This window comes from Homarus americanus, unplaced genomic scaffold (assembly GCF_018991925.1).
Source record: "Homarus americanus isolate GMGI-L3 unplaced genomic scaffold, GMGI_Hamer_2.0 scaffold11150, whole genome shotgun sequence".
Classification (NCBI taxonomy): domain Eukaryota; kingdom Metazoa; phylum Arthropoda; class Malacostraca; order Decapoda; family Nephropidae; genus Homarus; species Homarus americanus.
Window position 1 is genome coordinate 485,829 of NW_024720555.1, and position 12,500 is coordinate 498,328.

The 12,500-nt window shown below is 43.8% G+C and overlaps 1 protein-coding gene across 1 annotated transcript in view; it reads left to right on the top strand.

Moving 5' to 3' along the window:
• LOC121860639 (head-specific guanylate cyclase-like) overlaps positions 1-12,500 on the top strand; it is a 48,202-nt gene that overhangs the window by 16,564 nt on the left and 19,138 nt on the right. Inside the window, 3 exon segments of the mRNA XM_042357907.1 lie at positions 6,572-8,257; positions 9,956-10,023; positions 12,421-12,500. The exon segment at positions 12,421-12,500 is cut by the window's right edge and continues 9 nt beyond it. Of these exon segments, the coding sequence (XP_042213841.1) occupies positions 7,835-8,257; positions 9,956-10,023; positions 12,421-12,500 (571 nt within the window). The 5' untranslated portion in view covers positions 6,572-7,834.

Sequence of the window (12,500 nt, forward strand, 5' to 3'; positions counted from 1 at the left end):
GACGTCATATCTCTGGGGTCATGAGGTCAAGAGGTCAACAGGTCATGAATTGCGAGGGTCACTTCACTAAGGTCAGAGATCAAGCCATAGTGACCTTAACAGACCCGGTATTATATTAATTCCTCTACACCCAAAGGTCAACAGAAGGTCAATGAGCTATGAACTTGTTAAGAATTTCAATTAACATGAGTATGGAAAAGGTCAGAGTTAATATGAACATAAATATATAAATGAACTGCATGTTGTTAAAGGCCAAGGGTCAGCAGGTGACTCAATCATTCTGCCCACCTAACGCTAATAACCTAACTAACCTAACCAAACCTAACCTAACGCTAACCTAACCTAACCAAACCTAACCTAACCAAACCTAACCTAACCTAACCTAACCTAACCAAACCTAACCTAACATAACCTAAACTAACCTAACCTATCTAACTATCTATCTATCAACCAACCACTATCATCCATCCATCCATCCAATCATCCAATCATCTACCCACCAACCGATCTACCTAAACAAGCACCTATCCTGCAACCCCCCCACCCCCCAGGTCGGTTATAGCAGATGAAGGTAATGAACTAGCTCCCACCACGCCGACACTACCACCCAATTAACGAATGGTCGATAGATGGTGGGTACACGGTGAGATGGGAGAGAAGGAGGTGAACGGAAGTGAAGATGGGTGACAGAGAGAGAGAGAGAGAGAGCCTCCATCTTTCGCCTAGTGACACACTTCTCAAGAAATGACTCAACAACGGAAGCCTCTCTCTCTCTCTCTCCTCTCTCTCTCTCTCTCTCCACCAGGAACTGTCTTCAGAAACAATCGTACAGGTAAACAACAAACGATATTCTGTAGGATTGGAGTTAGGTTGGAAGGTTGAATGGAGTTTAGAATAGAGTTGGAGTTGGATAGAATAGATGAGATTGAGTGGGTTAGAATGAGTGGTAGGTGGAATGGCACGGATGGGTGGGTTACTGGAGTTAGGTTGGGTTGAGCTGGGTTAGGTTGGGTTGGGCTGGGTTGGGTTGGGTTGGGCTGGAGTTAGGTTGGGTTGGGCTGGAGTTGGGATTGGGTTAGGCTGGGTTAGGTTGGGTTGGGTTGGAGTTAGGTTAGGTTAGGTTGGGTTAGGTTAGGTTGGAGTTGGAGTTGGGTTGGGCTGGGTTGGGAGGTTGGGTTGGGCGGCTGGGTTAGGTTGGGTTGGAGCTGGGTTAGGTTAGGTTAGGTTAGGTTAGGTTAGGTTGGGTTAGGTTGGGCTGGGTTGGGTTGGGTTGGGCTGGGTTGGGTTGGGTTGGGCTGGGTTGGGTTGGGCTGGGTTAGGTTGGGTTGGGCTGGGTTAGGTTGGGTTGGGCTGGAGTTAGGTTGGGTTGGGCTGGGTTAGGTTGGGTTGGGCTGGGTTGGGTTGGGTTGGGCTGGTTAGGTTGGGTTGGGCTGGGTTGGGTTGGGTTGGGCTGGGTTAGGTTGGGTTGGGCTGGTTGGGTTGGGTTGGGCTGGGTTAGGTTGGGTTGGGCTGGGTTGGGTTAGGTTGGGCTGGGTTAGGTTGGGTTGGGCTGGGTTGGTGGGTTGGGCTGGGTTAGGTTGGGTTGGGCTGGTTGGGTTAGCATCACATCAGCGTAATTCTCGTAATTAACTAGAGATCGCCGCCAGATGGTCACTTCATTACCAACACTTAACCTACGATACATCCCAAGTGTCTCTCTGTGTCTGTGTAGTGATGTGTCTGTGTAGTGATGTGTCTGTGTCTGTGTCTGTGTTGTACTGCCCCCCCTCGCCACACACACACACACACACACACACACAATGAACAGTCGAATTTAATTAACAGTTGACGATATAAGCCTTCTTGAGTCATGATAGGTGGAAGGTTAAGAGAACAGGTCAATAGAACAATAGAACAAGTCAATAGAACAAGTCAACAGAACAATGGAACAAGTCGATAGAACAATAGAACAGGTCAATGAACAATAGAACAAGTCAATAGAACAATAGAACAAGTCAATAGAACAATAGAACAGGTCCAATAGAACAATAGAACAAGTCAATAGAACAATAGAACAAGTCAATAGAACAATAGAACAAGTCAATAGAACAATAGAACAAGTCAATAGAACAATAGAACAGGTCAATGAACAATAGAACAAGTCAATAGAACAATAGAACAGGTCAATAGAACAATAGAACAAGTCAATAGAACAATAGAACAAGTCAATAGAACAATAAAACGGGTCAACAGAACAATAGAACAGGTCAATAGAACAATAGAACAGGTCAATAGAACAATAGAACAGGTCAATAGAACAATAAAACGGGTCAATAGAACAATAGAACAGGTCAATAGAACAATAGAACAGGTCAATAGAACAATAAAACGGGTCAATAGAACAATACAAGTGGTCAATAGAACAATAGAACAATAAAACAGGTCAATAGAACAATAGAACAAGTCAATAGAACAATAGAACAAGTCAACAGAACAATAGAACAGGTCAATAGAACAATAGAACAAGTCAACAGAACAATAGAACAGGTCAATAGAACAATAGAACATGTCAATAGAACAATAGAAGAGGTCAATAGAACAATAGAACAGGTCAATAGAACAAGCCAGAACAAGTCATCAGAACAATAGAACAGGGCCACAGGAACAATAGAACAGGTCAATAGAACAATAGGTGTCAATAGAACAATAGAACAGGCCAATAGAACAATAGAACAGGTCAATAGAACAATAGAACAGGTCAATAGAACAATAGAACAGGTCAATAGAACAAGTCAATAGAACAATAGAACAAGTCAATAGAACAATAAAACGGGTCAATAGAACAATAGAACAGGTCAATAGAACAATAGAACAGGTCAATAGAACAATAGAACAGGTCAATAGAACAATAGAACAGGTCAATAGAAGAAGTAGTAGGTCAGAGGTCAAGAGGGCCGGTGCCATACAAGTGGCGACCATCGACCAGTTCTAATATTTATTGTCATAGTCGGCGGCCCCAGTGTGTGTGTCTCTCTCTCTCTCTCTCTCTCTCTCTCTCTCTCTCTCTCTCTCTCTCTCTCTCTCTCTGTATCTCTATGTATATCGACCTCTTTCTTTATCACACACACACACACACACACACACATAAAAATAAACAAACTAACTCAATAAATTAATGACCAATCACCAACTAAAAACCCCACAAACGTCAGCAAACAACAACAAACAAAAACAGTAAACAACAACAACAGATGAACCACAAACTGTAAACAATATACACACAACATAGTAACTCTCCTCCCCTTGTTATTCCTGAACCGAAATATACACACGATATACAGTCCTAAAATATACAATACAATGCTAACTTATACAATACAATACTAACTTATACAATACAATACTAACTTATACAATACAATACTAAAATAATCCCTTAACTCAACTCATTTTCCCCCTGATGTATCAAACCATCAGCACAGGGCCTCAGGTGAGCTGCGTAACTTAATGAAAAAAAAATATCAGGTGTTTAGTTGAAATTATTTTTGTGTCTTGTTTTCTGTTGTTTTTTACCCTTTGATGACGATGACTTAACCCTTTGATGACGATGACTTAACCCTTTGATGGCGATGACTTAACCCTTTGATGACGATGACTTAACCCTTTGATGACGATGACTTAACCCTTTGATGACGATGACTTAACCCTTGAGTACGATGACTTAACCCTTTGTTGACGATGACTTAACCCTTTGATGACGATGACTTAACCCCGAGTACGATGATCAACCCTTTGCTGACGATGACTTAACCCCTTTGATGACGATGACTAACCCTTTGTTGACGAATGACTGTTCGATGACGATGACTTAAATCCCCTTGAGGACGATGACTTAACCCTTATTGACGATGACTTAACCCTTGATGACGATGACTTAACCCCCTTGAGGACGATGACTTAACCCTTTGATGACGATGACTTAACCCTTGATATGATGACTAACCCTTTGATGACGATGACGAACCCCTTGAGGACGATGACTTAACCCTTGATGACGATGACTTAACCTTGTTGACGATGAATTTAACCCTTTGATGACGATGATCAACCTTTGATGGCGATGACTTAACCCTTGAGGACGATGACTTGGCAACCCTTTGATGACATGGACTTAACCCCTTTGATGACGATGACTTTGATGACGATGACGAACTTTGAGGACGATGACTTAACCCCTTGAGGACGATGACTTAACCTTTGATGACGATGACTTAACCCTTTGATGACGATGACTTAACCCCTGAGGACGATGACTTAACCCTTGATGACGATGACTTAACCCTTTGATGACGATGACTTAACCCCTGAGGACGATGACTTAACCCTTTGATGCGCATGACTTAACCCTTTACGACGACGACTTAACCTTGATGACGTATGACTTAACCCCTGAGGACGATGACTTAACCCCTTGAGGACGATGATTAACCCCCTGATGACGATGACTTAACCCTTTGATGACGATGACTTTAACCCTTTGATGACGATGACTTAACCCCTTGATGACGATGACTTAACCCTTTGATGACGATGACTTAACCCTTTGATGACGATGACTTAACCCTTTGATGACGATGACTTAACCCCTTGAGGACGATGACTTAACCCCTTGAGGACGATGACTTAACCCCTTGAGGACGATGACTTAACCCCTTGATGACGATGACTTAACCCCTTGATGACGATGACTTAACCCCTTGATGACGATGACTTAACCCCTTGAGGACGATGACTTAACCCTTACAGGACGATGACTTAAATTGTGCGTTTGACCAATAATACAACAATGAATACTATAAATTACACGCGTGAGTGTGTGTGAGTGTGTGTGTGTGTGTGTGCGTGTGTGTGTGTGTGTACCTGTAGTAGGGGTTAATACAAACAATTTATCAGACAGGTACAAACAGTTTACACAACACACCGTAATGTTTGGGGTTCGCGGTGTCTGTTTTACACACACACACACACACACACACACACACACACACACACACACACAAACAATTAATAAGGTCATTTGACAGATATAAAATACTCACTATTGAACTATAAATTAATATTCATCACCATTAATGAGTTTCCAGGATTTTCTCGTCTTTGTTCTTGTTATATTTTTTGTAAACTTTTGGCCAAATTACACCAAAAAATATGTACGGTTTTTCTTTTGTCTTGGTAAATTAATTAGAGAGGGGGGTGGAGAGGGGGAGAGGGGCTTTGACACTTAATAGAAAATTAGATGGGTGTGGTGTGTGTGGGTAGGTGTGTGTGGTGTGTGTGTGTGTCGTGTGTCTGTGTCTATGTCATATTATGTCTAAAAACTACAGTATAAACAAATTCTACAACCAAACAAATACCCACCCACCCTCCCACAATTAAACACACCGGATAGCCCTAAACAAACAAACAAACACGACATAAACAAACCAACTCCACCGTAAACAACTACACCCCCTTCCTGGTCTTATAGTATTGATGAGGAAAGGAATTGGTGAATATGAGTAGGAGTTTAATAAGCTTACTCCTTACAACACAACACAACGCAACACAACACAGTACAACACAACACAAACACAACACAACACAATGCACCACACCACAACACAACACAGTACAACACAGCACAACACAACACACCACAACACAACACAACATTACAACACACTACAACACACCACAACACAGTACAACACAACATTACAACACACAACAACACACCACAACACAACACAACATTACAACACACTACAACACACCACAACACAGTACAACACAACACAACACAACACAATTCAACACATTACAACACACCACAATACAACACAACACTACAACACAACACAACACACCACAACACAACCTTTAACAAGCTCTCGTCTCCAGTCAACAGTTACCTTAAGCTGATTTATGGTCACTGTTAATTGTCTAAAAGCTTATTCACCTTAAATACTGTAAAAAAAAATACTCCACTTCGTTAATTCTTAATATTTAACAAAAGAACTTCGGGGTAATAGGTTCTGATCTCCTTAAGGATTCTAGTAACTTATGCAAACACGTCTTATAACAAAAGAACATCGGGGTAATAAGTTCTGATCTTCTTATTCTTTAAAAGCAGACGTAACTAAAAGGCTTCAACACCAAGCTGAGGAGGAGTGGGACTGTCGCGAGTATAAACAAATGATGCTCACTTGTCTCTCTTCTCCTTTATCTTATTTTTGTTTACTGTATTTCATTTTCCATCCCTTCTCTTCCGTTTCTCTCCTACTTTTTATTCGTTTCTAAATGTCTGTGTTTATAAATTTTCTCTAACATGAGTAAATTATTTTTGGGTTTCTTCTTAGATACGCCTGAATATATATGTATGTATGTATGTATTTAATTGATTAAGTAGCTTGCTAATCAATTAATTCGTTAGTTAGTCACCTAGTTAACTGGTCACTCAATCAGGTAATTAAACAGGTATACTTCGTTAAAAATAGATTTGTTAAATATTTCAATTTAAAAAAAAATACAATATATATTTTTTTCTTTCCAGATCAAGTTGGTGAAGTGACCGTTTGAGTGTTAGTGGATGTAAACAAACCTCTGGCCTCTCCCTGGATCCCACCTGGCGACCTCTACCTGGGTCACACCTGGCGGCCTCTCCCTGGGTCACACCTGGCGGCCTCTCCCTGGGTCACACCTGGCGGCCTCTCCCTGGGTCACACCTGGCGGCCTCTCCCTGGGTCACACCTGGCGGCCTCTCCCTGGGTCACACCTGGCGGCCTGGACCTCTCGAACACAGGTGTATCAGACCGGCTGGCTCTATCGTCTTAGTCAAAAGAAACGTCCTCTCGAGCTATACCAGTTAGTTCACAGTTAACTCCGAGCACCAGTTCACAATTAACTCCGGGCACCAATTCACAGCTAACTCGCCTCCACAGTGAACTCGCCTCCACAGCTAACTTGGCTTCACAGCTAACGCGGCTTCACAGCGAACGCGGGAACCTGTATCCAAACTTGCTACACAAAGTTGGTGTTTCGTCGTCGTGAACTGCCCATGTGACAGTGAAGGTGACCCGGACATTACCTGAGGCTTCACACACACACACACACACACACACACACACACACACACACACACACACACACACACACACACACACACACACACACACAGTTTATTAACCTCATGTGACCTTACAGTGGAAAAATCATTTGATCGCAAAACTCACTTGTCGACCATAAGTCTCAAGCTGTTAGAAAGCTTTATAAGGCTCATATCCTCGAGTCCTAGCTTGTTAGAAAACGTTTAAGCTTGATACTGTAAGTCACAACCTCTTAAAAAAGACACTTGTGAACTCGAGACCTTAAATCAGAGTCTAGTAGTGAACATTGTGTTGCTCTGTGTCGCTGACTTATACATAACGTTGTACACTTGATACCATAACTGAGTCTACTAGAAAGGGGATAAACTTGACGCCCACAACTGAACCATCATTAGAAAACTCTTAATACACGATAATATATAAGGTGTTATTGTTATCATATTTCTGGTGTAACTTGTTCAGGTATACTGCTAAGCCACCGCCTCTTAGAAAACTTGGGTATCTAATATCCTGGTCTCTAACTATTCTACGGGTTACGTTGTTGATCTGCCAGGTCACTAGTCAGTAAGGACCTGTAAAGACCTGTGTTTAGTGTCCCTTTTATCCCTCTGGACCTGAAACACCCGATAATCATGACCCGTTTACGGGGTGAGATGGACCATCCTCAGAGGTGAGCTGGGAGAGGGACCATGTGATCGAGTCTAAGGGTGATGGCGTGCCCCTTCAACGCCGCCCGCGTCCCTGGTATGGGCGCGGGCGTGGAAGACGGCGGCAGAAGTGTTGGGCGTCCTGGTGGGGCCTCAGAAGGGCGTGGGTGGGAGAGAGGTACGTCCATAGAGGCCAGCAGCAGAGGAGGGAGTCCTAATAGAGAGATGGGGTCGACGGTGCAGGAGAGAGTCAGCTCCTACACCAGGATGACAAGGTCCCCCTCGGCGCCTGTCACTGTCGCAAGGAAGACCTCGGTGGGGTGGTCGAGGCGTCGGGAGGGTGGTCCTGGGGGGTTCAGGTCACGACCCCAGGATGATGATGACTCCAAACCCCTCCTGACCCCAGCCAGAGACCCCCCTGACCCCAACCAGCCTCTCAGTCTACAGAACCTTACAGAGGCTGTCTGGACCTTCATCACTATCCCTGTGAGTATACTCTCTCTCTCTCTCTCTCTCCACACTTGTGTCTTTCACCTTATCAATGTATGCGTGTAAATACATCAATATATATGTATATAAATGCATACGTATATACGTATGCTATATATACATTTCAACGTACACATTTCTGTGTCGTGTTTGAGTATGCACATAATTTCATGTGTGTGTGTGTGTGTGTGTGTGTGTGTGTGTGTGTGTGTGATACATCAATTTCTACAACACCTTATAGGCCCAGGTAGCCCCAGATCACACAGATAGCCCCAGGTCACACAACTAGGCCCAGATCACACAGGTAGCCCCAGATCACACAGGTAGCCCCAGATCACACAGGTAGCCCAGATCACATAGGTAGCCCCCAGATCACACACAGGTAGCCCCAGATCACACAGGTAGCCCCAGGTCACACAGGTAGCCCCAGGTCACACACAGGTAGCCCCAGGTCACACAGCAGGTAGCCCCAGATCACACAGGTAGCCCCAGATCACACAGGTAGCCCCCAGATCACACAGGTAGCTCCCAGATCACAGGTAGCCCCAGGCTCACACAGGTAGCCTCAGATCACACAGGTAGCCCCAGGTCACACACGTAGCCCCAGATCACACAGGTAGCCCCAGATCACACAGGTAGCCCCAGATCACACAGGTAGCCCTAGGGGAAGCTAATATAAACGTAGGAAGCCTCATAACACCATCAGGTATGTAATTAAGGCGAAAGTAAAGCGTCTTAGTGTCCACTTAATTGTTCCTTGAGAGAGAGGAAGCCCCGCCGGTGTGAAGATGAACCTCTTAACGTGGGAGTCATGGAGAGAGAGAGAGAGAGAGAGAGAGAGAGAGAGAGAGAGAGAGAGAGAGAGAGAGAGAGAGAGAGAGAGAGAGAGAGAGAGTTGGTGAATGTCATTATATTGAACTGACCCGGAAAACAGTTTAGTCGATCTGCAATAGTGTTTTAAGGACCATTTGAACCTTAACCTGGATGAATGATAATTAATATATTATAGTGTGTGTGTGTGTGTGTGTGTGTGTGTGTGTGTGTGTGTGTGTCTGTCTGTGTGTGCGTGTGTGTGTGTGTATGTGTCTGTGTGTGTGTATGTGTGTGGGTGTGGGTGTGTGGGTGGGTGTGTGTGTGTGACAATCCACTTGTATGTATGTATGATGTATGTATATGTGTGTGTATGTATGTATGTGTGTATGTATATATAAATGTTGTTTTACCTCCCTTCCTACCAACACAGTATACCCCAATACCTATGTGGGTCGTTTATCTTCTTGTCGATCACCACCACCGCAATCCCCACCACCTCACCCTCCACCACCTCACCCTCCACCACTGCCCTCCAATCTCACCCTCGCCTCCACCACCTCGCCCTCCACCACCTGCCCTCCACCACCCTCACACCCCTCCACCACCTCGCCTCCACCACCTCACACCCTCCACACCTCGCCTCCACCCTCACCTCACCTCCACCACCGCACTCTCACCAATTCACCCTCCTCCACCCACCTCACCCTCCACCACCTCACCCTCCACCACCTCACCTCCACCACCTCACCTCCACCACCTCACCTCCACCACACCTCACCCTCCACCACCTCCTCACCCTCCACCACCGCACCCCCACCACCTCACCCTCCACCACCTCACCCTCCACCATGAGCCGTAACCAACACTCGTCTCCTCCTCCAGGCTGACAACCTCCTGCTCGCCCTCGACATGCTGCTGAGGACAGGTGACCTTGAGTGGAAGGCTCTCAGGTGAGTTTCATCAAGACCGTAACGTGTTTTGTTTATTATGAAGTAGGTGATGTGACCCTAACCTAACCTAACCTAAACTAACTTGACCTAACCTGACCTGACCTAACCTAACCTAAACTAACTTGACCTAACCTGACCTGACCTAACCTAACCTAAACTAACTTGACCTAACCTGACCTGACCTAACCCAATCAACCTAACCTAAACTAACTTGGACCTAACCTGACCTGGACCTAACCTAACCCAACTCAAACTAACTTGGACCCAAACTGACCTGACCTAAATCCCAACCTAACCTAAACTAACTTGACCTAACCTGACCTGACCTAACCCCAATCCTAACCTAAACTAACTTGACCTAACCTGACCTGGACCTGGACCTAACCTAACTTAACCTGGGTAATCCTAATTACTTGAACACATTTTTATTTCCATTCAGTCACACACACACACACACACACACACACACACACACACACACACAGGTATATATACTATGAGTTCAACCTGTGGAAAATTATAATCACACAACCCTCTGCACCAGACAGGTAATTTCCAAGTGATTAGCAGGTACTACTCAGGTGTGGTCCTCAGGTGTTGATGGAGGCGTGCTAATAGCTGATAAATGACCTTAATTGGTTTGTTAGGTGAGAGGTTTGTTGGTGGTGGTAGTGAGGTCAAGAGGAGGGTGTCTGTCTGTCTGTCTGTCTGTCTGGCTGTCTGTCTGCCTGTCTGTCTGTCTATCTGGCTGTCTGTCTGCCTGTCTGCTTAGGACATCTCTCTCTTTCTCTCTTTCCTGACAGGTACACACACGGATAATCAGAAAGTACACACACAAACACACACACATACACACACATACACACACACACACACACATATCGATAATCAGCAAATACACACACGGATAATCAGACGGGATACACACGGATAATCGGGAGCAGAGGAGAGAGAGAGAGAGAGAGAGAGAGAGAGAGAGAGAGAGAGAGAGAGAGAGAGAGAGAGAGAGAGAGAGAGAGGCGGAGGAAGAGGAATTATTGGTAGCGACAGAGAGACTTTAACAGAGTACCCTGACCCAACATGGCCCACGGTGAAGTAGTTTGGCCAGTATTGTTTGAACTTCCATGAACAAGAGAGCTAAAGTTTTCATTTAATATTTTTTTAGACTATTTTAACCTAACCTAACCTAACCTAACCTAACGAAACGTAACCTTAACTTAACCAAACCAAACCTAACCAAACGTAACAAAACCAAATTAAACCAAACCAAACCAAATTAAACTTAACCTAACCAAACCAAATTAAACCAAATTAAACCAAACCAAACCTAACCAAACCAAATTAAACTTAACCTAACCAAACCAAATTAAACCAAACCTAACCAAACCAAACCTGTTTCATATTTTTTCAAGATTTTTACTTTTAGTTGGAGAATAAAACAATTTAAACTAAAAATAGTGAACGAAAGTAGAGAAAAAGATCCATTAATGTTCGTTCAGTTCAATTTTTTTATATAGAAAGAGGAAAAAAATACCTCGTAATTATTCACATTTTTTCTGTCATTTTCGTAGAATTTTGGGGGAGTTAATTAAACTGTAGTCTCACCTGGGATTTGGACGGTGGCCAGGTGTGTTAATATGTGTAAGGTGGTGTGACCAGGTATGTTTAGAGAGTCATATATGTGTAAAATATGCCGACCAGGTGTGTTTAGAGGGGTCATATGTGTAAGATAAGCTGACCAGGTGTGTTTATAGGGGCGATATGTGTAAGGTAAGGTGAACAGGTATGTTTAGAGCGCCTTTTTTTATGGGATTAGCCCACCCGGGCACAGGTCACTGACCCACATCGGGGCCTGGGGGGCGAAAAGTAATAATAATAATAATAATAATAATAATAATAATAATAATAATAATAATAATAATAATAATAACCATAAAGAAATAAAAAAAAAGATAACAAATGATAAACGCTATATGTATGTTGTGTTGTCAATAGTAAGAGAAATAATTGAGACCCTGCAACGAGTGTAAAGGAGGTAGAAAGTCAGATCATCAACCTGGGACTTGGTCACATATGGCAGCAGGGTCTACCATTAGACAACACATTATGCTTCCAATATCTTCCCAGGCGGTAGTACCTCCCTGTTTGATAGCTGCCTACTACCTATTACCTGACCAGGTGTGCTTACAGAGTCATATGTGTAAGATAAGCTGACCAGATGTATTTATAGGGGCCATATGTGTAAGGTAACGTGACCAGGTGTGTTTATAGGGGTCATAAGGTGATGTTTTGGTGTAAATTATAGGGGCCATATGTGTAAGGTAACGTGACCAGGTGTGTTTATAGGGGTCATAAGTGTAAGATAAGCTAACCAGGTGTTGTTGTTGTTGTTGACAGAAGGAAGCTGAGCATTGTAGCAGAGAGCGTGAGGGAGTGGGATGACTGGCACCTGGATGACCTCCTCTCCACGCTTATTA